This window comes from Chaetomium tenue (genome assembly GCF_020726465.1).
Source record: "Chaetomium tenue strain MPI-SDFR-AT-0079 chromosome Unknown F5144scaffold_5, whole genome shotgun sequence".
Lineage (NCBI taxonomy): Eukaryota > Fungi > Ascomycota > Sordariomycetes > Sordariales > Chaetomiaceae > Chaetomium > Chaetomium tenue.
The window spans coordinates 93,698-119,675 of NW_027117333.1; the positions used below are offsets into that span (position 1 = coordinate 93,698).

At 55.1% G+C, this 25,978-nt stretch overlaps 13 protein-coding genes and 2 non-coding genes across 15 annotated transcripts; 6 read left to right on the top strand and 9 right to left on the bottom strand.

The window, feature by feature from the left end:
* Positions 1-25: 25 nt before the first annotated feature.
* Positions 26-1,004, bottom strand: F5144DRAFT_621567 (uncharacterized protein). Its single transcript, XM_066792071.1, has 3 exons — positions 503-1,004; positions 329-434; positions 26-273 (listed from the first exon to the last, which is right to left on the bottom strand). Exons 1-3 carry the CDS (start codon positions 844-846, stop codon positions 268-270), a joined length of 456 nt encoding a protein of 151 aa, XP_066640721.1. The 5' UTR covers positions 847-1,004; the 3' UTR covers positions 26-267.
* A 1,523-nt stretch (positions 1,005-2,527) lies between these two features.
* Positions 2,528-4,576, top strand: F5144DRAFT_513733 (cytochrome P450). The gene is made up of 4 exons (XM_066786579.1): positions 2,528-2,910; positions 2,968-3,167; positions 3,238-4,239; positions 4,296-4,576. Exons 1-4 carry the CDS (start codon positions 2,703-2,705, stop codon positions 4,425-4,427), a joined length of 1,542 nt encoding a protein of 513 aa, XP_066640722.1. The 5' UTR covers positions 2,528-2,702; the 3' UTR covers positions 4,428-4,576.
* Positions 4,577-4,622: 46 nt separating this feature from the next.
* Positions 4,623-5,578, bottom strand: F5144DRAFT_494657 (survival protein sure-like phosphatase/nucleotidase; the record flags this gene model as incomplete). The annotated part of the gene is made up of 2 exons (XM_066786047.1): positions 4,623-5,338; positions 5,401-5,578. 2 exons carry the CDS (start codon positions 5,576-5,578, stop codon positions 4,623-4,625), a joined length of 894 nt encoding a protein of 297 aa, XP_066640723.1.
* Positions 5,579-6,522: 944 nt separating this feature from the next.
* Positions 6,523-6,955, bottom strand: F5144DRAFT_593589 (uncharacterized protein; the record flags this gene model as incomplete). The annotated part of the gene is made up of 2 exons (XM_066790474.1): positions 6,523-6,776; positions 6,829-6,955. 2 exons carry the CDS (start codon positions 6,953-6,955, stop codon positions 6,523-6,525), a joined length of 381 nt encoding a protein of 126 aa, XP_066640724.1.
* A 1,664-nt stretch (positions 6,956-8,619) lies between these two features.
* F5144DRAFT_270188 (uncharacterized protein) lies at positions 8,620-10,120 on the top strand. The gene is made up of 3 exons (XM_066783598.1): positions 8,620-9,080; positions 9,139-9,550; positions 9,614-10,120. Exons 1-3 carry the CDS (start codon positions 8,832-8,834, stop codon positions 9,997-9,999), a joined length of 1,047 nt encoding a protein of 348 aa, XP_066640725.1. The 5' UTR covers positions 8,620-8,831; the 3' UTR covers positions 10,000-10,120.
* A 239-nt stretch (positions 10,121-10,359) lies between these two features.
* Positions 10,360-12,615, top strand: F5144DRAFT_270208 (uncharacterized protein). Its single transcript, XM_066783599.1, has 3 exons — positions 10,360-11,178; positions 11,253-11,821; positions 11,881-12,615. Exons 1-3 carry the CDS (start codon positions 10,816-10,818, stop codon positions 12,281-12,283), a joined length of 1,335 nt encoding a protein of 444 aa, XP_066640726.1. The 5' UTR covers positions 10,360-10,815; the 3' UTR covers positions 12,284-12,615.
* A 490-nt stretch (positions 12,616-13,105) lies between these two features.
* F5144DRAFT_651607 (uncharacterized protein) lies at positions 13,106-14,051 on the top strand (the record flags this gene model as incomplete). The annotated part of the gene is made up of 2 exons (XM_066793034.1): positions 13,106-13,712; positions 13,765-14,051. The coding sequence occupies 2 exons, from the start codon at positions 13,106-13,108 to the stop codon at positions 14,049-14,051; spliced, it is 894 nt and encodes a 297-aa protein (XP_066640727.1).
* Positions 14,042-16,212, bottom strand: F5144DRAFT_270262 (major facilitator superfamily domain-containing protein). The gene is made up of 3 exons (XM_066783600.1): positions 15,689-16,212; positions 14,810-15,633; positions 14,042-14,753 (listed from the first exon to the last, which is right to left on the bottom strand). The coding sequence occupies exons 1-3, from the start codon at positions 15,896-15,898 to the stop codon at positions 14,159-14,161; spliced, it is 1,629 nt and encodes a 542-aa protein (XP_066640728.1). The 5' UTR covers positions 15,899-16,212; the 3' UTR covers positions 14,042-14,158.
* Positions 16,213-16,394: 182 nt separating this feature from the next.
* Positions 16,395-18,506, top strand: F5144DRAFT_270267 (fungal-specific transcription factor domain-containing protein). The gene is made up of 2 exons (XM_066783601.1): positions 16,395-17,000; positions 17,067-18,506. Exons 1-2 carry the CDS (start codon positions 16,601-16,603, stop codon positions 18,200-18,202), a joined length of 1,536 nt encoding a protein of 511 aa, XP_066640729.1. The 5' UTR covers positions 16,395-16,600; the 3' UTR covers positions 18,203-18,506.
* A 1,323-nt stretch (positions 18,507-19,829) lies between these two features.
* Positions 19,830-19,911, bottom strand: F5144DRAFT_t145. Its single transcript has one exon. It is a non-coding gene; the product is annotated as a tRNA-Thr (tRNA).
* Positions 19,912-19,942: 31 nt separating this feature from the next.
* Positions 19,943-20,024, bottom strand: F5144DRAFT_t144. Its single transcript has one exon. It is a non-coding gene; the product is annotated as a tRNA-Thr (tRNA).
* A 217-nt stretch (positions 20,025-20,241) lies between these two features.
* Positions 20,242-21,258, bottom strand: F5144DRAFT_548815 (uncharacterized protein; the record flags this gene model as incomplete). The annotated part of the gene is made up of 1 exon (XM_066787542.1): positions 20,242-21,258. One exon carries the CDS (start codon positions 21,256-21,258, stop codon positions 20,242-20,244), a length of 1,017 nt encoding a protein of 338 aa, XP_066640730.1.
* Positions 21,259-21,492: 234 nt separating this feature from the next.
* Positions 21,493-22,082, bottom strand: F5144DRAFT_548816 (uncharacterized protein; the record flags this gene model as incomplete). The annotated part of the gene is made up of 2 exons (XM_066787543.1): positions 21,493-21,538; positions 21,757-22,082. 2 exons carry the CDS (start codon positions 22,080-22,082, stop codon positions 21,493-21,495), a joined length of 372 nt encoding a protein of 123 aa, XP_066640731.1.
* Positions 22,083-22,640: 558 nt separating this feature from the next.
* On the bottom strand, positions 22,641-23,036 carry F5144DRAFT_492288 (thioredoxin-like protein; the record flags this gene model as incomplete). The annotated part of the gene is made up of 1 exon (XM_066785908.1): positions 22,641-23,036. The coding sequence occupies one exon, from the start codon at positions 23,034-23,036 to the stop codon at positions 22,641-22,643; it is 396 nt and encodes a 131-aa protein (XP_066640732.1).
* Positions 23,037-24,507: 1,471 nt separating this feature from the next.
* Positions 24,508-25,299, top strand: F5144DRAFT_494982 (uncharacterized protein; the record flags this gene model as incomplete). Its single annotated transcript, XM_066786073.1, has 2 exons — positions 24,508-24,685; positions 24,752-25,299. 2 exons carry the CDS (start codon positions 24,508-24,510, stop codon positions 25,297-25,299), a joined length of 726 nt encoding a protein of 241 aa, XP_066640733.1.
* Between the last annotated feature and the right edge of the window lie 679 nt (positions 25,300-25,978).

The following is a 25,978-nucleotide window of genomic DNA, read 5'->3' on the forward strand; positions in this document are numbered from 1 at the left end:
AAGAGAATGGTAGGCACATGAGGTTGGACGGAAAAAATGGCTCCCTTTTATAAAGGAGTTAAGGAACATGGCTAGCTAACTCCGGTCTCCTCAAACTCCGGCAAATGCTACCAACAGGGCAGTTGATATGTGTAATCAGCATAACCAAAACAAGGAACATGCTCTTGATCCTCCTACTCCACAGAATGGTACCTAGGTATCCACACTAGCACATTCCTTCATTGGCAACACGTCGACGGCACGGCCCTGGAATCGTGGAGTGTTTCTTTAAGCCTATTCACTCGTGTCAGCACGTCCCTGCGAAAGCCACTCCACAGGTTGAACTCACGCCAAGGCAATAGTAAACACTCCAGCAGTTGTGAGTGCCATCGTCATAAAGCTGGTGATTGTTGTCGCGGTAGCAGTTGAAACCGTGGAAGCTGTTCTGGCCAGGGCTGCCCATGTTGATCTGTGTCAGCCTCCTCTCCACGATTTTGGGGTGCCACCAGGTTCCTAGACCTACCCGGCATATTGCCCAACGCTATAACCACCAGCGCCGCTTTGGATTTTGGAGGTGAAGAAGGTGTTGGTCGGGAAAGTGCAGGTGATGGAGGAGCCTTCCCACGTCTTCCAGCCACCAGCTCCCGGGTTCGTCACATAGCATTGATTGGAGCTCGAAGGCACAACATTTTGGCTAGCTTGAGAATCGTCGGCGTAGTAAATCATCTTGGAGTAAGGGATGTCGCCAAGGGGCGAGCGCTGGTAACAGTTGGCGAGGTGGACTCCCTCGCCACTCCGCTTGTCGACTACCCCAGCGTTGGCCCCGAGGGCGAGGAACATGAAGGAAGCAAGGGCGTTCAACTGCATCTTGACGATAAGTGACAGATAATGAGCGAGGTGGATCAAATAAGCCCAGAGGAGAAGAGATCTTTGGTATCAAAGGACTAGACTCTGCAAGGGAGATACGGTGGCCATATTATATAATGTTGAGGTCTGATAATATTTGCTTAAATGCTGCTGCGATTCATCTGATGTACCCAACCACTGAAAAAGTGAATATTAATCGGACCCTCGCTAAGGAGCCAGTCGACTACGATTTTCGAGCCGCCAACACGAACGTGGGAACGGTTTAAGGGGGCTGAATAAGGACGTCCGGGAAATGTCAGCGCAATGTGACCTTTTTCGGTCTTTCGCCTAGGCAACAGCCAATATTCAGTCAGCCCTCTGCATGAGAAGGTGCACAAGCGCAAACGGACACAGACTAGTACTCCTAGTCCGTCTGACACCCTCCGTAAACAAGTCCACAGACAGGCCACGGAGCGATCATTAGGTCAACCGTCTGGCACGCGCGCGCGCGTTGGCTCCATTCTAATTTGTAGTTTTCTACCCCTTCATCCTCAGACTAATTAATCATCTTAAGCAAAACAAACAACCCCCTAGCCTGTTGGTGCCCAACCATACACGGTGATCAAATTCTCGAGCGGCATCGTTACTCGTCGTTTATACGTAGGTACCTATGTACTCATCCCCTTTCCCGTAGTCACCCAGATTTGAGGCGAATTAGCCCGCAAGTGGGTATATCTTCTTATTTGGCAGCGGCAGCAAAACTTTTAATCGCCTCAACAATTTTCTCTAATGCTTCATGTTTGGGCCCGGATCCAGGTTCGATTTGGCACAGGCAATTTGACGACCCCCATGTTGAGGTAGCACAGTCTCCAGAGAAGGGGTTGCCATCGATGAGCTGCCAAATATAGGTAGTTTTGGCTCAATAATAACGTACCTAAGCTTTGCATCAGGGCGTATCCAACTACATGTAGGAGACGAGGCGGTAGTAATGGTGTTAGCTAGAGAACCAATCGTCGTGGCCAGATGCTGGCATGGTCGGACAACAACCCGGTCTTCCAGGCTGGGCTGACAGACTAGAATTGAGGAAAGTGTGTTAAGGTACCGAGCTGAGAGCTGTTGGGGCTGCAGCAAGACATACTACGAGTTGTTACTACCTGTAAAGCGGAGAGGACTACTGTGGTCCGGAAGGTACCTAGGTACCCAGGTAGTTGTCGATTGGATTCCCAGTGTATTAACGAAGGCAAAATTCCCCTACAACACAACTTGATTATTGCTGTTTTCTTCCTGCTTTTCTTCCTTCCATTCCTCATTTTATCCCCTATTAATTTCTTAGTGTGGTTTTCTCAGCTCACAAACTTGTGTTTGAACTTGTTACTCGCGATGTCTCCATCCGTCCCAGCTTGTTCTTAGCCACAAGGTGCAGTCGAATAAACTTGTATATTTTTCGGATTACGCTGGAAAAACCCTTGATTTACCAATATTTTTCCAGTTTCCGTTCTATTTAATGTTTCATTGGCCCTTAAACCTTGGTGGCTGAACCACCTCTCCAGCTGCCCAGGCTCCCAGGATACCGAGCATTGGTTCAAGGCCAGGTTGCATTGGTTATCAGTCCTGCGTGGTCAAAACCTGTGTTCAACATTCGCTTGATAGGTAAAATACGGGCCTCCCCGCACACCCTGCATCCGCGGAGGAGATCGGCCCGATCCTATTCGGCAGTGCTCAGATATTTGCTGCATCCTGCACTTGGTGCGTGGCATCAGAAGTCATGAGATCGGACCGCACAAAAGGATTAGTCTTGGTACTTTCAACATGGATCTTTACTCTTCCATCACTCTTTTGTTTTGCCGTGTCGAAATTATAGTACAAGATACAACGCGATGGAATTATTCCTTGTAGCGTACGAGGCTAGGGGGCTGTTGGTTTCTGTTGGCCTAGCGGTCTACCTAGTCTACAAAGTCTGGGTCTACCGTCGACTCAGCGCCTTTAAAGGTCCGTTTAGCTCGGGGTGGTCTGAGACATGGAACTCGGCCACTACAGTTAGCAATAACGCGCATGTTAAGCATAAGGAAGTATGTGACAAGTACGGTACGCAGCGTCCCCGTGTTTACCGCGATGGGCCAGTGTGACTGACGAGCCGTCCAGGGCCCATCTCTCGAATTGGTCCGAACGACTTGATTACCGACTCTATGGAGCTCGTCACTCACATGAGCGCCGCCCGTTCTCCCTATACACGGACTGTCTGGTTTGCGCGGGCGACGCGGACCAAACCGGGGGAAGACCATCTGTTTAGTGAGACCAACGAGAGCGTTCACACCCGTAGGCGGCAGCAAATGGCCCTGGGAGTAAGTCCAAACCACACACAACTATCTTCCGAATAAAGACTTGATACCGGGCTAAACAGTCCCCGAATAGTACTCGGGAAAGGAGAACCTTGAACTTGAGGGTACGATCGATGTGTACATCGGAAAACTGATACACCTGATTCGATCCAAGTACCTATCCACCCCAGAGCTCGCACAACCGTTCGACTTCGGCAAGAAAGTCCAATACCTCGCCGTCGACGTGATCAACGCCATTGGCCTCGGGGTACCCCTCGGCGACCTTGACACGGATAGCGACCAGTACCGATACATCGAGACGACCGAAGTGGGATTCAAGATCGGGAAAATGGCCCTCGCCCTCGGCCTTCTCCCGGTCATACAAAGCCCCTGGGTCATGCGCCTCCTGGCACCGTTGGGGGAGGACGGGCTCCGCTTCGGCTGGCCGCTGCGGCACGCGCGGGCGCGCATCGACGAGCGGCTCCAGCAGGAGACGGAGACGCGGTCCGACATGCTGGCGTCCTTTGTGCGCCACGGCCTGACCCGCGACCAGCTCGTCAACGAATCCATGCTGCAGCTGATCGCCGGCTCCGACACCACCTCCACCTCCATCCGCGCCTTGTTCCTGTACCTGCTGACCCACCGCCGCGTGTATGCGACCCTGCAGGCTGAGGTCGATGCCGCGGTGGCAGATGGTACGGCCCCGCCTGCCCCGGGTGTCATCTCGGAGGCGGGGGCGAGGAGCTTGCCGTACCTGCAGGCGTGCATCAAGGAGGGGATGCGTATACGTCCGCCTGCTGGGGCCCTGGTCCCCAAGAGAGTGCCGGACGGGGGAGACACGGTCTTGATGGATGGGAAACCGGTGTTTTTGTCGGGTGGGACGAACATTGGTGTGTCGATGTTTGCCTTGCAGCTGAATAAGGGGATCTTTGGTGATGATGCGGAGGAGTTTCGCCCTGAGCGGTGGCTGGTCGAGAAGGACGAGAAGAAGTTGGCTACCATGCACCGCGTGCACGAGCTGATCTTTGGCTACGGTAAGTATCAGTGTCTCGGGAAGTCGATCGCATTGATGGAGGTCAATAAGGCGGTTTTTGAGGTACGTCACATCATCTTCAACCTCTGGATAAGGGTGCAGAGCTGACAGGTCGGCAGTTGGTGCGAAACTTCGACATGTCTTTGGCGAGGCCGGACAAGCCGTGGGAAGAAGAGAACTCGTTGGGGGTCTTTACCCAGCGGAATATGCTTGTGACTGCGATCGACAGACTTGGGGATGTGAAGAGCTAAATGGTTTCGGGGGTTGTAATCTTTTCGCCGAGATGGGAATCTTGGAAAAGCCTTCGGACTAGGTTGTAAGTAGAAAGCGGATGACAGGTCTACGAGAGGTACATGTAGCTATGAATGAGGTGGCTTGGAGGACGTAGTTGGGTTGCACTTTTCGTCTTCTATTATTTAACATGCTCTAGACAAAACTTATATCCATCAAGGCAAGCAGGTCAACAGGCTTTGCAACTTCTTCAACACCACAGCCTGCTTCTCCGCCGGAGCCGTCGTCTTGTCGTTGGCATCTCCCACGCTGACCGAAATGTAGCAGCCATCCGTGTCCACGACAGACGTCTCGGTAGGCAGACGCGTCTCTCCACACTGTTCTGTATCCGGAGACGAGAACAGGCCGACGTTGATCCGGCTCAGAACCCACTTGAACTGGCTCGCCTCAGTGCACTGGCCCTCGACCTTGGGGAAGTTCACGTTAAGGAAAACGTCCTCAGGTAGGTACGGCTTGCCGCTCGCGATGACGGCATTGGTGAGCGTCGTGGCCAGCTCTGCGTACACCTTGCTGCGCTGGGCCTCGGGGCTGGCGTACGACAGTGTGCCGTCGGACGCACCGGAGAAGGCGAGGGCAGGAATCTTCTCGTTCTTGGCCGCGTAGACGGCGGCACCGACAGTGCCGGAGAAATGCACGGCCAGGTACAAGTTGCTGCCGACGTTGGGGCCCGACACGGCCAGTTCTGGGGCTTCCCCGTTCCAGAGCTGCGGGCCGATGGTGTCGATGCCGTACCGCATCGACGTGACAGGGAAGGAGTTGACCCAGTTCAGACGCGGCGAGGCCGCATCACGTCCAATGGGACCGCTGTTGGCAGGGCAGCTGTCATACTGGCATGCCGTGGACCTAGGGCTAGGCTCGATATCGAGCGAACCTGCCGGCGTTAGCTCCATGTCCGCCATAAGCAATGACGACTCGTAAATTCTGAAAGCTTACTCGTTCCGGATTTGTTCTCGGCAGGCGCAGACAGGACGGCGTCGTGTCCCGAGGCAATCAAAGCATTATGAAACGACCGGGCGTACTGCTCGGCCCAACCATCATCATTGGCCTGGATGATGCGGATGCCGTGGGCGCCAATCGCGGGCAGCAGCGCAAGAAGAGTCTCGACGCGCATCGTGATGGTAATCTCTGGCCCCTGGTGGATCGAGGACTGCCGTAGTGTGGCTATCTCGGACAAAAAAAGTTCTTTGGGCGTCAGGCTTTATACGAGGAAGACATCGCGACAGGGCAGGTGGTGTTGACGAGAGAGAGGGCGGCGGCATTGATCATTTCGACCATCGTGACCAATCACCTCCCGAATCCCACCCGTGCTCCTGATGCTGAAACCTACGCAGCCACCGCTGGCAGCTCAGCGCATGACCTTCCGCTTTTGATTCGGCCAATCCAACCCACGTGCCTGACACTGTGGGTAATGAGGTCGCCGACGCGTTCAGGGGCACTCCGCCGCGCGTTGTATTCGGTGGCGAAAATGGGGCAACGACCGACCCGCCGAACCGACGCAGACACCGCTTTCACATGCTAAATTCCCGACGAAGGGTAAGGAGAAGCAGAGTTACTTCGTAATGTAAACGCAAAATGCATCGCAAGCCTCGGAGTGAATGTGGATACAATGAGTGACATCCGCCCTATAAGAGTGAGGAAATGTCTTGGATGCGGATAAGGGTCTCGTTTCTCCCTAGTGGCAGGCAGGGTTACGGATCTGGAGCTTCACAGTTCACCTGCTTCCCCCACGAAAGACAGTCACTTATTCTGCTGTTCCCCACCCCGCTTCACAACAATGATCTAATTAGTGTGATCTCAACGTCGTTTAATAACCACCCCCTGCCTCTCTCTTCATGACTGGGGAAAAAAGCCACGATTCCGTGTGTTGTGTTTTGGGAATATCTGTTGAGAGGTTGAGCTCCCCGAACTACACCAGACGATAAAACTCTCCGTGTTGTTAAAAGCCAAGGAACGGAAAGCGAGAACAAAACTCCCGTCTCACCCTGTACAAAAGAAAGCTCGCTAGGTCGTTTTCAGCACAATCCAAACTGTATCGCTTCGAAGGCTAACAGTGCTCTAGCAGTTGCAGTTGTGGGTCTGCGGATCGACACCGGATCTGTTGCCGTTGCTCCAAGTCACAAAGCCGCCGCGACTGTCCTGATTGTTGCCACGGCAGTTGTCAATAAGCCAGATTTCAGCGTTGACACACTCAGAAAGCAGGTCGCCCTCGTTGATGTTCCTCTGCTTAGTATAGTGTATCATCATGGGGTCACCGGCAGAGTTGGACCCAGGGCGTTGGTAAACTCTGGTCAGCCCTAACGCAGTGTTTTCTACACGGTCATTATTAGCGCCCGGCAGGTATAAAGAAAGAAGAAAACTGACTGAGGTAGAAGCACGCTTCTACTACGCTGTCCTTCAGGACCGCCTGCTCGGCCCAAGAACCGCTTCCGTTGCAAGACTTTGACTGACGCATCTCAACCACGGGAGGGTGGGGAGCGAGACGGGTCATAGCATCGGCCCAAACCGCGTTGTCAATGTCGGTCATATTGCTCCTCGATCCATCTGCATTGACAACTCCGTGCCAAACGATCGGCGTATTGGCGTGGATCTCCTCCAAGACGCTGACAAATTCAGGCTCAAGAGGGGTAACCTGGGGGGCTGCGTGGGCGCCCAGCAGCAGTGGCCCGAGACCAACAAGAAACACGAGTCCAACGAGCATCTTGTTTTACTCCGGTGGAAGGAGAAGTAAAGATTTGGGACAAGGGTGTCAAGGCGAGTACTGAAGCGAACAATGAGTAGTGAGAGGACGAGGTTTGAGTCGAGGAGGAATATTGGCATTTATCCAAAACCTTAGCCACAATGTAGCTTTCCAGTTTGTTCACCCTAGACAACCCGCGCCTGATACTAGTCGTAACCATCACAACGTAGCATATCTAGCAAAAGATCACGAAAGAGAGACTCACAGGCTGTGGCTGGTCCAGCCTCCATAGCATGGGTAGCTACGCCCGTTTGCAGAAGTCAGAGATTCCATACGTCAGGACTACCTACTGACGTTGTGGCCTTTTGTCGCGAAGCCAGGCGCTTAGCTATGGCGCCAGGGACTTGCGTAGCGTTGCGACTCTCAGTTCCCAGCGGTGGGAAATTATCCAGGATGGGTTGGAATCATTAGATCGGTAAACATGTATATTTATCGCAAGCCGGCAAGCGAGATGGCTCGAGGAAACGCCCTGGTGAAGACGTGCATAGATACATGATGAACTTCTCTTCCCTCTTACAACAGGGGAGAGTCGCCCGTATTCGGACCTGGACTCTTGGCTAATTCGCGGTGATTCTAGGAACAAATCCCCAGAGCTTCCCTGGTCTTCCTCTACTCAACGCCTAACAATGCCCAGGTCTAGCAGAGGTTAGATGGCGAGGGAAAGAGGGGGAACGGTGACTCAAAGCGGAATGGTCACCAGTCCGTGACCAAAACCTGCTTGTCATGACCAGACGTGTAAGATATCCCAAGTGGGTGACTTGCAGGTGCTAGGGATAGCCAGGGTGTGACACGTTGCTGTAATTGACTACCTCACGGGCATCAATCTGCACGAACTATAGAAGGTGAGTGGCCATCTTACGAGCTACCTATGTATGTCCGGGGGGTAAGGGCCAAATGATGTGACAGCAACTTGACAAATTGACCACAACACCCATATGGAGGATAAGGGGGGGGGCTGAATGGACTCGCGTGCATATCTACCATGCCCAACGGTAGGATGCTAACAGCTGTGAGTGGTGTCGACGATAGTCTGGAGGGGCGGTGCAAGAGAATGAAGCCGCAAATGGCAAAGCTGGTTCCCCAAGCAATATGTGACTGCATGAGCATGCACCCCTTGTGCAGGAAACACAGAGCAGGACGTGTAGGAGCGATTCGATGGAGGAAGCCCATAGGACACATGAACTAGGTAGGTATGTATGCAATGAAACACTCGGGCTTCTAATATTGAGTGCATACATGAGCTGAAAATACGCGTCGATGCAACACGAAACTGAATGTCTGCACTTCACGGCCCCGAAACTCACATATTCCAACCACCTTGTCACACTGCAGAGAGCGACTGCAGGGAGCGGGGTAACGATTGTTATACGGGCAGTGGTGGTGGTGGTCCGGGAAGACTCGGATTGGCAAGCTGAAGCCACGCCAGTCAAGATAAGACTCTGTGTGGCTTTGAAGAGGGGAAACAACATTATATATCTGATGGAACTTCGGTAGCCAGTCTGTGATAGCCCTGACAAACCACATATTCATCGTCAGCATTGACGGCTCAACCGACCGAAGAACAGCTCTCCAGCTTTACCTTATCCGAGAACTAGCTAAGGTCTCTATCTAGCCTGGAGACTGAAACATGTCGACTCCAGCTGTCCAGTTTCTTCCCAGAACGGCCATCGCCGCATTCGCTCTGAGCACGAGCGAAATATACACGTATGCTCAGGGCTCCAACAAGAAGCTCGTTCAAGTTTCTGGGAGCGTCTCCGATGCCAAATATAGCTCAGATGACTATTCCAGCATCAATGTGTCAGGAATGACAACTGCAAAGCTCTTCACCCCTCTGGCGGCAGCTTTCTACCATCACAAGTCGTCCAATGTTGACAGAGTGAGCAACACCCCCTCCCCGCTTATTTCAGATCTCAAGATCAACCAACCTAGTGAAGCGTTATGTATTCTACGTTGACGACAACAACCTTCTCCGCGACGTTTACTTCGAGTCCAACAAGTGGCACCTCGGAAACCTCTCGGATCAGAACTGCATCTGTGCCCCTTACTCGAAACTCGCAGCAATCCGACTCGTAAACCCCGGCGGCTACAATTTTGTCACAGTTTACTACCAAATCATAGGCGATAATGGAGACATCAAGGAGGTCAGCCTGAACAACGGGACGTGGGCCAAGGGTCAGCCGGATCTGGATGACCCCCCTCTCTGCGGCACCTCGCTGTCCGCTGTTTCAGCCGAGCCGGGCATCGAGTCGACGTCAAGCTCGACGAGCGACACAGACAAGGGCAGGCTTCCGGTCATGTTCTTCCAGTACAATACCCTCGGCCTCGGGTCTTCCCAGGATGCCATTGGTAATTTGATCTCGGCCCCCTTGTACCTAGACCGGAAACAGATAGCTGATTACCTCTTCGCAGCCTACTCCAGATGGCCAATCGACGACAACAGCAAATCGCTGTCGAGCCACGCGGCCCTCGCCGCTGTCGATGACGGGACCAACCTTTGGGCCTTCTACACGTCGGATGACAACCAGGTACAGCGTGTCCGGATCGACAAGGACGCGAAGTTGACGCAGCCGACAGCCGTGGCCCTTGATATGAAGCCGATGCCGGGCAGCCCGCTGGAAGCTGTGTTGGTCACGGACAGCAACAACGACTACATCGTCCTCTTCTACCTCCTTCACTACGCTGCTAGCGACGATGTGCCCACCCGCACCGATATCTACGCCACTGCCCTGTCCAAAACCTTGACAGCCGACGCCGATACCTGGTCCACTTCGAGCCGGGTGCTGCTTACGGGCTGAGACTAGGAGTGTGGTTTCAAGGTGACAACCCGCAGGTTGAGGTACTGAGGGTTTACTCTTGAAAGTGCGACGTTGAGTTAGAAGTAGGCTTCGATATCGAACATCTGGTGGCTGTCCCATTCTCTGGCGGATACACGATAAACTAACCGCTTAGCATCGTGGGGAATGACCATAGTCTTTTTAGCAAAAGTCTTGTTATTATGCATCCACAAATTTGCATTGCCTGTTTTTCCTGGCGTGATCAGGTACTCAAGGTAACTAGCAAACGGTGGGTCCATTGCGGCTCGGCTTTCGTTGCCAGGAGGCACATTCGTGGCACGGGACCCATGAGAAGGGCCGGGATATCCCGACTTAATGGGACCCTCTGCCTGCTGCGGTGAGCCCGCATACTTCCGGTCAGTCTCCCATCGGGCCAATCAATCTCTGAAAAAAAACTAAAAAACTAGTTGGTGGCTGACTCCTTTTTCGGGGACGTGAAACAAACTCTGATATTGGCCAACGACTCTATCACCTTGCCCGATGGCCAGCCGGGCCCCGGCCACAGGCCAATAAGAGCGACCCCTTGTTTCATGCCTCTCACTGACAATAAGTTGGGAAGCTGTGCCACCAAATCGGAAACGGGGCCCGGCCATCAAAGAGTTCACAATGACAGGATCAAGTGTCATCAAGCCCAGATCTATAATAACCAGGGCCCATATCGTGTAGTAGACCATGAGTTCCCACAGTTCCCCCAACTAATACCGGATCAAGTACGACCCGTTCCTCTCTTTTATAGGTTACATTCCGCTCCAATAATCACAAGAGCGCCAAGCTAATATGCGTGTATTCCTTGTCCAAACGGCCCATGGTCTGAACGCTCCCTCGGGAGGATACAGATCCAACCTTGGCTTCATCCGTCAACTGGGCGCTTACGGGCACACGGTTGCCCAGACATGCTACGCCTGGGACGACGAAGTGGAGGCAGGAGCGGCAAAGGCGAGGGCAAAGCGGGTGGATCCGGAGGTTCAGCGCCTACCCAACGTTGACCTTGGTCAAGATCCCAAAACTGGGGTCAAGCGGCGACTCCGTGTCACCAAGTTCGTTGACGAAAACCGAATTCTTAACATTGTCATCTCGCGGGCGTTGTGGGAGTTGTATCCCCACGCGGAGCAGGTGGCAGACCACAGGGCATATCTGGAGGTGGGCGCCCTTGCAACTTTCACTGCCAGCAGAATGGGTTTACTTTTCGATGCTAATCTGTTCTCGGTGCACAGCATAACCTTGCGAGCCCCCGTTTGGCAGCCCTCGTGAACTTGTGGTCGAGCCAGATCGCAGACTTCAAGCCCTCGCACGTTGTCTTCAACGACGGCCTTACAATGAGAATCACCCAGCATATGCTGCAGCCCGGGAGTCCATACTCACATATGAAGTTTAAAAGGGTGTGTGTAGTCCACTCTGCAGAGCAGCTCCCCTTTGGGCCCTTCTGCGGCAGCCTCTCTGGACACTGTCTGTCCGCGCCGGCCGAGGACAAAATGCTGAGAGGACTCGACGGGATATGGACCGTGTCGCGTGGTATCCAGGACTACGCGATGAAGCATGGCAACCTGAAGACGACCTTCTTTGTTCACGCGACTTGGACATATCTCGAGGGTGGCAGCATCCCAATGCGTCGGAACAACGTCGACAAAACCGAGGTTGGCCTGGTCAACGCTTGTGCACTCAAGGGCCTCCCTATCTTCATCGAGTTGGCCAAGAGGATGCCGCATATCAAATTTGTCACTTGGAAGAGCTGGGGTACCAAACAATGGCATCTCGACCAGCTTCAGCAGCTGCCAAACGTCAAGTAAGCCTCAGAATCAGTCGCACCAATGACCTCCAAACAACTCTAACCGTCTTCAACAGGGTGGAGCCTTCAACAACAGACACGGAGCGGGATATCTGGGACAGGATCAAGGTTCTCCTCGTGCCCTCGGTGTGGAACGAAGCATGGGGGGCCGTCATCACCGAAGCGCAACTCCGCGGAATCCCCGTGATTGCGTCTGACGCAGGGGGCATTCCCGAGGCTAAGATTGACCTCCCTTACCTCGTCCCTGTGAAGATGGTGACGGGCGAGGTGGACGCCAAGACCGGCGACTATGTTGTCCCTCCCCAGGACATTGCGCCCTGGGAGCACGCGCTCGCCAGGCTGATGGCCAAGGACACGACCGAGTACGAAGAGCTGTCTGACTACACGGCGCGGAAAACGGTGCAGTGGATCCGGGGCCTTGATCAGCGGGCTCAGGAGAAGTGGCTGCTCAAGATGTGAGATGCCTGTTGCACGAGATGTGAGGACTCAGAACAGTGGTGAAGGAAAATGGCGGGGATCTCCAGGGGCAGGGCACAGATCTTATTGTTAGAAGGATATTCCACGGGACTGGGAAGGATGTTAAACAACAGCTGTGACCAGTGGGATCATTTTCGAGATGATGTCAAATGGGGGCGTTTTTGGGCGAGAAAGCTGGAACAAAACACGATATAACTGACTTGGTTAATTTGATAACCTGATATTGGATCTGTGACTGAACACTGCCGGTTAGCTTTACATCTATAATTATAATGAAGCTTCTAGAATGTTAATTCGACAGGGATGAACTCGGCAGTCGGAATTCCAGCCGTGATCTTCCCATGCCACAAGCTTGACACCACAGATTGGCCCCTCTGTCAAGCGCAGAGCCTCCATCGTACTGGACACGTGTTTTCAAGGTAGTAATAAATAACATATTAAGCAAGGATCGGATTGGGAAAGTGAGAGGATGGTTGGTGTTCGGCAATTAGCCTGTAGGGGGTCATGCACCCAAGATCTGGGGCTCGGGAGTTGCCCGGCCTGAATAGCCGGATGGCAAACTCCAAACCAAACATGCCGACGACATTTTAAATACGGCCATCTGGCCATCGTGGTTCTTGGCTTGATCCAATTCTCGTAAGTTTCACGAGTAACCCGCTAGTTATTACGCCTGTGCGAGGCATCATCACCAACCATTCACTTACTCGCTTACTTACCTACACCTTGAACCCCAGCCCCAACACCCAAGCCCAACTCACACTACGATAAACGGGAACAAACAAACAATAAACCCTCCCCCCCAAAATGCGCCCCTCCCTCCTCCTCACCCTCCCCCTCGCCCACCTCGCCCACGCCGCCATCAACTGGGACGTCTACGAGCACGGCGTGGTGCCCAGCTTCCAATGGTCGCGGCCCTTCCCCGAGGACGGCACCGACCCGGGCGGCTTCCAGGTGCTGTGCCGGCACGCGGCGTCGTTTGCCGCGCGCATGTACAAGCTGCGGGACCTGGCGGAGGCGCCCCCCTCCGGGCTGGCGCCGTGGCGCGGCGGGATTGAGGCTTTCCTGAAGGGGAGGGAGTATGTGGGTAGTTGGGATGGGGTGGATCATAAGGGGGAGGATAGGGAGTTGGTGGTGATGGAGTGGGGGGATGTGCCGGAGGGGGTGAGGGCGTGGATTGAGGAGCAGAAGGCGGATGAGAGTGAGGCGAATGAGAAGAAGTGGTTGTTTGGTGTGTTTGACAAGCCGGAGGAGAAGGTGGCGGGGGGTGGGGAGGCGGAGAGTGGAAGGGAGGGGCAACAGGAGGCGGGGAAGGCGTCAGAGGTGGCGAGCGGGGGTAAGATCGTCGTGTTTCCGGCGGGGGCTCTCTACGAGATTCTGCCGTTGTGGGTGGCCAAGGGGAGCGGTTGCGAACGTAAGGATGACCTTGTGTGGCTGACTGGGAGAGGATGAGGCTAACAGTGTAGGCGACCTCAACAACCTGGCCAAGTACAAGCCCCGAGCTGGAGAGGATCACTCGGTGCTCGCGTGGCCCGTCGATCATACCAAACCCCAGCGCGACCTCGGCAAACGCGACATCACGTTTAAGATCGAGGCTCTCTCGGTCGTGGAGACAGAGGAAGGAAAAAAGTCGCGGCTAATGTGGGAGAAGATGCACAGGACCATCAAGAGAAACGAGCGGCGGCAGCAACGGGAGGAGCGCCAGAAGGCCAAAGAGGAGATCAAAAACGGGTGGGTGAGGGATGAGCTATAGCGAGGGAAATCCTCGTTTCGTGTTGATGATTAAGCGTTCTATATCCAAGACTATTTCCTCTATCCTGTTTCTATCCTGCCTACCCAAAACGTACCAGTCTCTATCGGTCATACGGGGACGGTTTCGTTCTTCGTCGCAGAGGGAGGGCTGGGTTCGCCGGTCCCTTCCATACGCGCCGCCCGCTCCTCTACCGTCAGCTCGCTCTCGGCCTTACCGAGTTTGATGGTGGCAAAGATGATAAGGACGACGGCGGAACAGGCGGTGGCAAACCAGAATGCCACTTTGTGACCCTCGGTGCCGCCCCTGTTTTCATCTTCCGACACGGCCAGGTCAGCAAGGCCGAGGAAGAAGCTGATACCGACGAATAATAAAGTGTTGATCAGGGCTCCGGCAATGCCCTGCCTCTCACGGGCCACGTTGGTCGTGATGAAGACGTTGGTGACAAGGAAGGTGATATCGATACCGATGGTGGATCCAATCATGGCTGGGAAGATGAAGGCCCAGTAGTTTGCGTCGATGGGCGCAAAAGCAAAGAGGAGACAAGTGACGATATAGCCACATGCCGAGATGATGAGCAGGATCCGGCCTGGGAGCAGATGCAGGGTGAAGCCGCCGACCGTGGCAAGGATGATACCGCCAGCAGCCATAGGGGCAAACCAGACGGCCGTCTGGAGGGCCGAAGCACCCATAAAGTCACCGATACTAGGAAATGCGTTAGCTTTCATGGAGTGGGGACCGGGGGAGGGTGGCCGTCTTACTGGAAACTGGCGTAGAACAGAAATATGCCAAACACGCCGTAGGCAAAGAACAGGGCAATGGACATGCGACCCATGTACTTAGGCTTGAACAAGTCAAACGGCAACAACGGCTGCTCGGCAACCCAGCCCTCGACGTAGACGGCGGTGGCGAGCAGCAACAATCCCAACACAAACGTGACCAGGATGTAAGGGGTCCTCCAACCGTCGGGTGCGTGAGCGCCATCGGTGATGGCGAAAGTTGTCAGAATCAATCCGGGCACGGTGGTTGCCACGCCCCAATAATCCATCTTGATATGGGCGTTTTCGGCGCGGGTCTGGGCCCGGTCACGCGGGATAGTGATGAAGGAGCACACGGACACAAGAAAGGTGACGATGGAGCCGAGCCAGAAGTACCATCTCCATGACAGATACTCGCTCGTGGCACCTCCGGTGATAATTCCCAAGAAGAACCCGATGGGTGCAAATGCACCCCACAAGCTGAAGACGAGGTTCTTTCGTGGCCCGGGGCGGTAGGTCTTGCCGAGCAGCATGATACTTGTGGGCAAGAAGGCGGCGGGTCCCAAGCCACCCAAAGCGCGAGTTACGATGAGCATCTGGTAATTGACGCTAAATCCCGAGATGAAAGTCCAGATGAAAAACCAGACGATGCCGGCATTAAAGAGGATGTAGGCGCCGTGAATGTCGGCGAGGCGGCCAAAGGGGAGAAGGAAGGAGCCGGTGACCAAGGAAAAGACACTGGCGGGCCAGGTCTGTGAACCCTTGGGGATGTCGAGGGCCTTGGAGACATTGGGGAGGATAATGTTGAATCCCGAGATGAAGAATTCCTGGGTAGGTTGGTCAGCGTTGTGTAAGGGAATGAAAGTGGAAGGGGAAACCCACAGCCATAAACATGGAAACTAGCAAGGAGCTGCAAAAGAGAATCTCATGGACTGCATTCTTGAAGACGGCGGGCCTCTGACGGCCGAGTTGATCGAGGTCGATGGCATCAACCTCCGGGTCCGGACTCGGAATGTCGGTATCTGTTCGGTCATTGTCATCGGATCCGGAGAGAGGGCCAGTAGTGATGCTTTCTACGTCCTTGCGGGTCATGACGCAGGCGCTGCAAGGTGGCGTTAAAGGGAGCGTGTTATTGTGAAGAATGATCAATGATTAGCCCATACTCTCGTGGTTGAGGTTGATATTGTTGTTGATGGGAAGCTTCGGTTTTAAGCCAAAGGCGAAACTGCACTGCTGCAGCAATGGGATTAGTCACGGGTTTCATTTTTTGGATGAAGCGGCGCCTTGTCGAGATCCAGACCCTGCAGCCGTTGATGTTTTGGTGCCATTCTTGGTTAGCGCTGCAGAGCATGGCGAACTCAGGGATCCGCATTGGTCCCATCCGATCTGGGGGTGGCCAAAATAGGAACCATTCTGAATCAATCGGAGAAATATCGATCTGTATCAACAACGTCAACCCGGGAAACGGAGCCGATCCCGCAGGCTGATAAGCAGATGTTCTCGACTCATACCTGCGGATTGCATTTGTCACGCAGGCACGGCCTCAGCTTCTTGAATCAAAAGACAAGTTGATAGATATTCGATTCGTAAGCTGAGGTCTGGGGCGAATGCAGGGTGTGCGATTTAAGTACCGCTTTGAGCCTAGCGCCTCCGGAGTGCCAAAACCGGCGCCGGTGCTTGCCGAAAACAGTGGGGAAGCGGATGCCATTGCCTTCGATTTCGGAGCCGTCAGTTTCCAACACCAACACCAGTGTCACGACTGCAATCCGTACCTACCTTACAGGTACCCATTAAATGCCAGGGAATGAAGACGCCGTCCAAACACCCAACACCTCGATGCAAGGGCTTGAGCCGCTTGACCGTGCACCGGTAGCCGCAAAGCCCCGGGCCTGCCACAACTGCCGTCGCCGCCGTCTCCGATGCGACCGCTCCTTCCCGTCTTGTCGCAAGTGCTCCATCTCCGGTGAGAACTGTCTTGGCTATGGCACCCTATTGCGGTGGGCCAATGCACCGGCTGTCCGCGGAAAGCTAGTGGGACAGTTGGCCGTGACCAAGACCGGGAAGCTAGGACCGAAGCCGGTTTCAGTTCCACCTCGGGCTGTAATCCTAAAGTCAACACTCTTCCTCCATCCATCGCTTCTTGACCCTCTGTTGGATGGTTTAAACCGTCGAAACAGACACTATGTCCACCATTGTAAGCAAACCAGACGAAAACGCTAGGCGTCCTGTTACGTCCCGTAACCCCTGCTCACATCCACAGTCGCCACTGCAGTGTGTCGAGACCTGGTGTCCTTCGATCAGCATGACTGCAACCCTTTCCGCGCCGTCGTCCCTTTACTGTACGAATTTGACTTCCTCAAGGCCGTCATCGTAGCCACAGGGGCCATGCATCTTGCCGCCCTTCATGGCTACCAAAACCTGCCCGAACGGCCTGAGCTGGTCGACGCCCTGGTGGCCAAAGGCAAAGCCATCCGTCTTCTTCGGTCTGCCGTCGACAAAATGACGCCTGAGAACCAAGCCATGGTCCTAGCCGCCACCGTCTTTCTTATCAATCTAGATCTGATCGACTCCGGCAAGGGGGGCTGGCAAGTTCACATGGAAGCTGCCAGTGCTCTCATGTCGTCACTCCGCCATCCAGCCCATGGGCAGCTGGATCAGGGACTCATGGCCTGCGTCGATGCCATCGCTGCCGATTGCCTAACCTATCGAGTCTTCGGGTCAGCCATTAGCGGGGTAACCCTGACATCCTGGGCCGAGCACGACCCGTCCGAGTTCTTGTCCATCCTGAAGCGCGCCGAGGCATTCAGCTACCACTGCTGCCCTCCAGAAATTCTTCACATCCTTCTCTCGGCAAGCAGCTTATGCAGCCGAAGCGACCACAGCCGAGTCGAGGAAGACGCCCTCTCCCTGATTCACCAGGCCCGATCTCTAAACCTCGTCGAGTGGGTGCAAAACATCCATGGCCTCTCGACTGACGATGACCTCGACATCCGCCTTAGCATCGCGCTCGCCCACCGCGCCACGGCGTGTTTGTACATCCTTCTCGCTGTTCCAGAAGTCATTCCCTTCCCCTCGTCCGTCGTTATCCTCATCGAGGAAGTCCTGGGCTATCTAGCGGCCGTGCCCATCGATCATATTCACTTAAAGGGGACGGTTTGGCCGACATTTGTCGTCGGCGCCCAGACCGACGACCCGATGCAGCGCGCCTGGTGCATCGCGCGGATGGAGGCTGTGTGGACAACAAGCCCGTGGATATGTCCGTGGGGTTATATCCGGACCGCCATGCAGATGTTGCACAGTCTGTGGGATGCCAGGGACCGGGAGCCCGCCAGAGAGGGGAGGCAAAACTGGTTACTCGAGTTGAAGAGTATGCGGGAGAAATGCTTGATCGTATGAGGAATATTTCATCTAGATGTTTTTGCCTCGTTCAAAACCCATCCAACACTTTATTTGTGTTCTTCAACTTCGGTCAGTGTCCTTCATGGGCACCCAACAACCTCGCCCCCTGAGTTGTCGTCCCGCAGCTTCCCCGCATGTCACCACGCCAGACCCTGACCCCAATTCTCGCTTCCTGGCCCGGCCACAACCGCCATGAGCTCTCTCCACTGCTGAAACAAAACATCGCCGCCGCCATCACCCAGCCAAACTTGGTGTGTCACGGCCTACCCCAATCCCGGCACCAAGTGCATCTGTCAAGGTTGTCCAACACCGGGAAATTGCTCCGGGCCGCAGTTCCAGGCACCGTGGCCATTGCACAAGTCCGCCCGACGATGACGAGCCCAGCGGCTGTTGCCGTGCTCCGTCATCTGACAGGTGTCTTGGCCATTGCCCCACCAGTTCGCATGCAGCCATAACAACCAGTAGTAGTTAACGGCCGCCGGTTGATATTGCTGCCGCTGCTCCTCTGGACTCCTGCTAGGGATGCGAACTTTCAGCACTTCTTTGTGTGGCGCTGGAAGAAGGAACACCCTCAAGAGAAGCCCGCCAGGCTGTGAGCCCGCGCCATGTTCTCATTCCCGTTCCAATTCTCTGCTCTCGAGGCCCTATATCTGATGACCCAGCAATCCACCCCCCAGCGTTGTCCGCATGACAGCTTAGCACCACACGAACCCCCTGAGCAGCAACCCCACGGCTTGCCCCGCCAATGTGCACACATCCCGCGCCCCCCTCTCGTTCCAGCCCCGGCCCCTAGCCCCGCGGCAACCCGGCGTCAGCACCCACCCCCTCGGGTCGCGCGACCCTCCCCAACTCCCACGATGCCCACCCTCCCAACGGCAGTCGACAGTCACACAGTCCCAATCCTGCCGCCGCACAACTTACCCAGACCCCACCAAAATGGGCAGGTCCGCGACAACAGCCTAGCCGATGCAGACCCAAAATGTACGATGACAACCGTACGCCATCGCCGGTGCACTGCCGGTGTGCTGCTTGCTGGCCGTGTTTCTGGTAAGGGTTCTTCTGCCTTTTCTGGCGCCGCCGCCGGTGTGGTCTATTTGCGTGTGTAGTGGGAAAGGGTCGTCCTCGGTCGGGCAGCGGAGGGGAGGGGTTCTGAGGTGTTGCGGTCGGACTCGCACTCGCATTCGCACTCGCACTTGCACCCGACTGAGGCGGCTTAACTTGGGGTTGGGTTCGTTCCGGTGGTGGCAAGGAGAGTTCTGGCGGGGCTCACAATTGGTAGTAGGTTGAGTGCTGTGATTGGTTTGGTTCCCGAGTTTACCTTCGGGAGGAAGGGTCAAGAGCCATGGTTAGGGAGGGGTGTTAGATGTATAGCTCCTACACAGGAGACACGCAGCGTTAGAGAGGTAGAGAAACACGCAACAGGTTCAAAGTATTATAAGCTCTATGCACGGAGGAGGCAGGAGGGCATGCTAGAGGCACCCTTGTAGTAACGGTCGATTCGGTGCAAACCAACACCGTTCTAACTACCCCCTTCGACAGCCGAGCAAAACAACAGACGCCCTCCCAAGCAAAAGCGAAAGGACACCGCAGCAAAAGTGATGCGACCCTCCTCCTCCCCGAACGTTGCCCACAGCCAGAATCGAACTGACGACCTTGTCATGATCCAGAAATACTAGTGACACGCTCTACCACTGAGCCATGCGGGCATCTGATGAATGATGGATGGATGAGATACGCTGCCCACAGCCAGAATCGAACTGACGACCTTGTCATGGCCTAGGTTTACTAGTGACACGCTCTACCACTGAGCCATGCGGGCTTTGATAGAGCGCGAGAGAGGTATTGGCAGTGATGTGGTGGGGACACGGGTGGAGGTCGTGGTTAGGGCTGGTCCTAAGCGGGTCTGGTGGGCGGGCTGCGGCTCCGAGGCTAATTTGGGATGTGGGCCCCGGGCGGGTGCGGCGGGGGAGGACGGGAACCGAACAGCTAGGACGGTCCGGGATAAGGGTGTTGCGCGGGGAGAGGGAGGGAGCGCGTCACCGGTGCGCTGGCTCCGGTCGCCGTCCGCGGTGGACCTCCTCGTCGTCCCATCTGCAACGGTGTGGATGCCGTTCTCCAGGCTGGACGCGGGTCCGATACCCCCTGTGATGCCGGTGCCCCTCGTCACGCTCCTCCTCCCTTGTCAGATCTACCCTCCTGCTTCTCGACCTGACTTCCTCTGTCCGTGGCGTTGCTCTGCTCCTCGTCGCGCCCTTCTCGGTTCGACGGTCCACTTCATTCACCCCACCCCTTTCCCTAAAGCCGTCCACTCGTCTCTCCCTCGGCGTGTCCCTCTCCCTGGTCTCCATCCGTCCCTCCCTCCTTGTGCTCTGCTGCCGGCTCCGCATACCCTGTTCCAATCCCGGGTGCAGATTCTTCATATTGTGAATGCTAGCCTGCATGTTCGCGAGCGATCCGCTTAAGCGGTCCGCATCCGCCACCAGCGCGTCCCGGACCATGCAGTCGCGGTGCGATGGCGGCGGTGCAGAGTGGGCCAGCCGCCTGATCGAGTCGGACGCGCCCTGCAGCTCCTGGGTGACACTGTCCAGGGCGGCGGACAGCTCTGGGTCGACCGCGCCGGCGCCGGCTTTCTTGTCCCGGGCGCCCCCCGGTTCGCCGGAAACGGACCGGGTGCCGGCCTGCGCGGCAGCCGCAGCGGCAGCCGCCTTTTTCTTGGCTTCCTTCCGGCGCCGGATGAGGGCGCGGATGCCAAAAGCGAAGACGCCGACCGCGAGTTGGCTGACGAGAGCGTGCATGTCACCGCTGTCGCTGCGAGGCAAATCGCGGCTGCTGCCGCGTTTGCTGGCGGAGGAGGGCTCCCGGGGCTTGCTGCGACTGGATTTGCGCTGGGAACTTTGGGATCGGGGTTTGGAAGAGGCCTTTTGCTCGCTAAGCTTCTTTAGCGAGTAGGAAAGGACTGCGCGGCCGAGCTGGTGGAGAATCTCGGGGGGCACCTTTGAGTCTTTCTTCCCCCCTGATGACCCGGGCCGCGGTGAGCGGCGGGAGGATGGCATTTCGAATGTTGGGTGCGTGGTCAGTATTATTCGCTAGGCTCTTGACTTGGATGATGAGGAGATCCAAGGGAACAAATGCGACGAGCTAGGAAAAACAATCTCGGGATGAATGGGTTCAAGGGTGCCAGTGAAGCGGACTGAACTGCGTCCCAGACTTTATTCTGCCCTCCATATCGCTTCGTTCTTCCACGCGATGCGCACAACTCGTGGGTATGAGGTGTGACGGTTATCCGATCAGTCAAGTTCATCGCGTGACCAGGTGACCGAGACAACACCGCCACTACAACCACCCCGCAGATTGACCCATGTGCCCTGTGTCCAACCTTTTGTCAAGCTTGTCAACCACCCGCTCAAATCGCAATAAAATCGCAATAGGCCACAGCACGTGTCGACTAGGTTTCCCTTTCGTGTCGTCGTTGGTTAACTTGTCCTGAGTCACTGCAGGCGTCAGCTTCAGGCAGTTCCCAACAACTCAGCGCACAACGAAATCAGACTTACAGGATGGACAGCTCAATCACACCCTTTATCTTGGCATGCATGGTAATCTCAATGTCCAGGTCCATGTCCAATCTGACTGCAAGAGCACCGCGGCGGTCCGGGTGGTTCTGTGGTGTTATCGCCTCGTCTGGCCGTCGGGTAACCTGGGCATCTCGAGACGGCCTTTGCGCAAGCTGCCGGTGGCGGCTGAGGCTCCGGGTTCTCGGAAGGCCTACATCCTGTTCCTCTAATACTTGATCGTCTTCCGTCTGAGTCCCGCTTTCCACGACCGAGTCACTTGCTCGGCGTTGTCCCATCTCCGGTCGTTTGGAGGAACGTTCAGGCATTGTATTCTTGGATAACGACGTGGGTGATCTCGCGCAATCCGTCAATAGGTCTTCGTTTTATCGTAAGATCGTTTGCTATCGAAAGATCGCTGGTTATCGAGTGGAAAGTCTGAACGTGGTTAGGCGAAAGACAGAAGCGAGGGTTGGCATCGATGGTCCGTGACGCGATCGGCCGATGATGGCGACAATAGGGCCACTGGACATGACGAAGGATGGAGCATTGTCCTTGTGGCATGACATCACCCTGATCTGGGGGCCGATCAGGATCTAGATCCAAATGTCGAGCTAACGTGTTAGCCCAACCATTCCCGCTCAACCCGCAACTAATGTTTTCCCCGTCACTAGCCAGCAGGGACGATGCAACGATTTGCGCGGATTGGGAAACGAAAGGCCGACACCAAGACAAGTGCTCTATTGTCAATATGCCAGGCCTCGACCCGACCCGACAACTTGGTATTCCAACCGCCGACTAACGGGTGTAGCTTGTGTGTATGGCCGGAGCTCTTCTCCCTCCTTTGTCGCCAGTGTAATTTTCCTCTTGCCCTGACTCGCTCGTCCCTAAGCACTTCCTGCGGCGGCCGCGGCGGCCGCGGCGGCTTTCTCCTTGGCGAGTCTCCCCATCTTCTCGACCGCCTGTGTCAAGGTCGGCAGGTTCGCGCCTTGTATCGTAATATTGCCGTTGACGGCGACCTGCTTCCCTTCTTTGAAGAACATGAAGGTGGGCATGGCGGCGACTTGGTACTTCTTGGCAACGGACGCGACCTTGTCGACATCCACCTTAGCGAAGGCGAGGTAACCGGGGATGGAAAATGTCGAGGCCATCCTGAGGAAGTGCGGCGCAATCGTCTTGCAAGGCCCGCACCAATCGGCGTAGAAATCGACGATGACGTATCTCGTAGTCGCCAAGAGCGAGTCGAATTCGCTGTGCGACGCAACATGGATGGGTTCGGCCATGATGGGCGGCGATGTCGGGATGGGACTGTGTCAGAATGGGTGCGAAGCGATGCAGGCTCGCAGGGTGCACTGCGATGGATTAGGGAGATGGGAGGGGCAACTTTAGCAAGGGCTTCGGGGCATTTCCAGGAGGGGCAAGTTGAGCAATCCTCCGACCCCCCACCCAAAGACCCTAACCCTACCAATTGGCCCCTGGATGGAACAACATTCAGAAGCAACAACAACATCAACAAGGAATTTCTACAGTGGAAACCCTCCGAAGGAATCCCAAGTGATCAGGCTCTCTTCACCGCTCTCGTCAAGATGAACTCGGCCCAAGCCAGGTCTGGAACCATCAACCATCAGACCGCTCTGCGTACACTGTGCAAGGGGTGAGGTGAAAATCGGAGGCAGTCCCAGCAATCTGGTTACATGACCAGGGTATTATCTCGGTACCAAGCCCTTTGCTGGCGGTGAAGAAGATCTTCGAGGCGTTTGTTGATCAGCGAAAAAAGAGAAGGGCTAAAGGCCGCCACCAACACCCAAACCAGGTGAGGAAATGTGAGTGCAAGGAAGCGAACATGGGACCTAGTGCCCAAAAGGGTGTCCCAATTCCATTCCCAAACGGTGGGTACCTGGCGCACTTGAGGCAGGGGCGTACCTGCATGTCTTGTGACATGGTACAGGTCAGGGCGCACGCATGGCAGCCCAATGCCCCAATGGCATGGCGGCTCTGCTCACCGCAGCTCGGCTGACTACCTACCGAGCGCTAGTGGAAATACAGGGCCACCGCCCAGGCACACATGGAACCCAGACATTGTAATTCCCAGGTCTTCCACAGTTTGAGAAAGTCCGATCTGAACCAGAAAAGCAAAAGGCACCCAAGATCCTGGATCCTGGATCTACCCGTGCCATGAGGTGAACAACCAGCATGTTAAGAGTGGATCTCTGGATCCTTTCTCCTGCTCGGGTCAGGCAACCTGCAGGAAAGCCTGAAAGCTTGAACAACCGGAAAACATAAACCCCCCCTGCCATCCTTGCCACTTACACCGTGCCAGTCAAACCAGCATCTCTCAGGGACTGGCATCAAAGCACCATGTCAAACCCACGCCTTCCTCCTAGCCTCGTACCCCCCTCTGCCTCCTTCCTTACACGGGTATGGTCGGCAATGGTGGGCCGAAAAGGCAGAGCCGAAAGGGTGCGCTAGCGAGTCAGAGCAGGCTTCAGTCCGAACTATGACGGTCAATGACGATAAAGCAGCTAGCAAAGGGCGGGAAGGAACGATCAGGGTGTTGGGCGGTGAAAATTTGAAGATTCTGGCACACAAAGTGAAAACCCTTTTTGTTTCCATGCAAACCCAAACACTCTTTTCCTTTCCACCACCACTTCTTTCCCCCTTTCGTTCATCCATTCCTGTTCTCCATTTCCCAGCTCAACCATTCCAGCCAACTTACACAACAACTTTCCAATCAAGTGTCTGATCAAGTTCATCATGACTTCTCCTATCGACCCCCACACCAAGTGCTATTCGCACATCAACGGCACCGCCAATGAGCTCAACGACCGCCTTGCCGTCACTGAGCTCTGCAAGGGCTGGCCTGTCTATCGCGATGCCTCCGAGTGGCAGAACTACCGCGACCTCTTTACCGAGGATGCCACCGTCTGGACCAGTAAGTCTGATCTGACATTTCCCCAAGTCAAGCACACTCCCGCTGACCACTCCCACCTTCAATCAGCCTGGAGCGGCCCCCAGCATGTCGACGACTTCATTGCTATCTCCAAGGCCGGCAAGGAGAAAGGCGTTTTCATCATGCACCGTGAGTGCGGCACTCTGGTCGAGCTGGCCAGCAACAACAACCGGGCCATCGGCAAGATGAAGGCCACCATCACACACCGCTTCAAGTTCGACCCCACCACTGGTGGCAATGGTGCTTCCTCCGACACTGAGACCGCCGAGTTCGACGTTGATTGCGACTGTCGCTTCATCTTCTTCTGCGAGAAGAACGCTGAGACCGGGCAGTGGAAGGCCAAGTACGTCAAGCTGTTCTACGAGAAGGACAAGGTCGTCCCCACCGATGGCCGCACTGCTCCCGTCTTCTCCAAGGAGGAGCTGGAGAAGATCCCCACCGGCTACAAGTACCTCGGTGCTGCTCAGGCTCGCCTTGGTTACCAGATTGACCTCGATCTTCCCACTGCTGGTGGCGAGCTGTTCACCCGCATGTACGGAGAAATGGAGAAGTGGCTGGATGGGAAGTCGGTCGACCTCTTCTGGGAACACAAGTAAGAACCACATACCACATGGCTTGGGAGTTCGGGATGGGCAAGGACAACGGAAAAATGGCGAATGGCATGACTTCGGTGACTCACATAGAGCTGAATCATCTCTGTTTTAATAATTAATCACTTCTCTGCTCTCTGCACTACGTACCCAGTCAAGCGTTAAGCGAGTGTTCTTTTCCATGGTCCCAGATCCACATCCTTCACATGGAACAACGTGGTTTGACAAGGATCTCACTGTGGCACCACACCTTCTGGACCTTCTGTGACACCACAGCCCTGTCGTGGGAACCCCTAACCCAGTGACAGGGCTTGCTTTTGGCACAGATTGCAGCCGTTGCCCAAGTTGTGGGCCAACCATTGAAATCAACAATCAACCACTGTGGTACATCAATTGCTTTGGGCTAACATTCTTAATCTCGATCATATTCAACATCTGCACTGAGGACTCGCTGCATGTGTACATACAGGATCAGAAAGCAGCAGCATCAAAGACATTTGCAGTCGAATGCTGACCTGGCATCAACCCATCCGAGCCACAAGAATTAGCCACGAGTTCCAAATTCGATGGGAAATAAATGTAAAAGTGGCCACTGAGTTGGTTGATGTTGGCCCTGAACCACGGACAACTCATGATATTTATGACCCGATTTCTAATCCCACCCCTTTCAAACAACACAACCGCC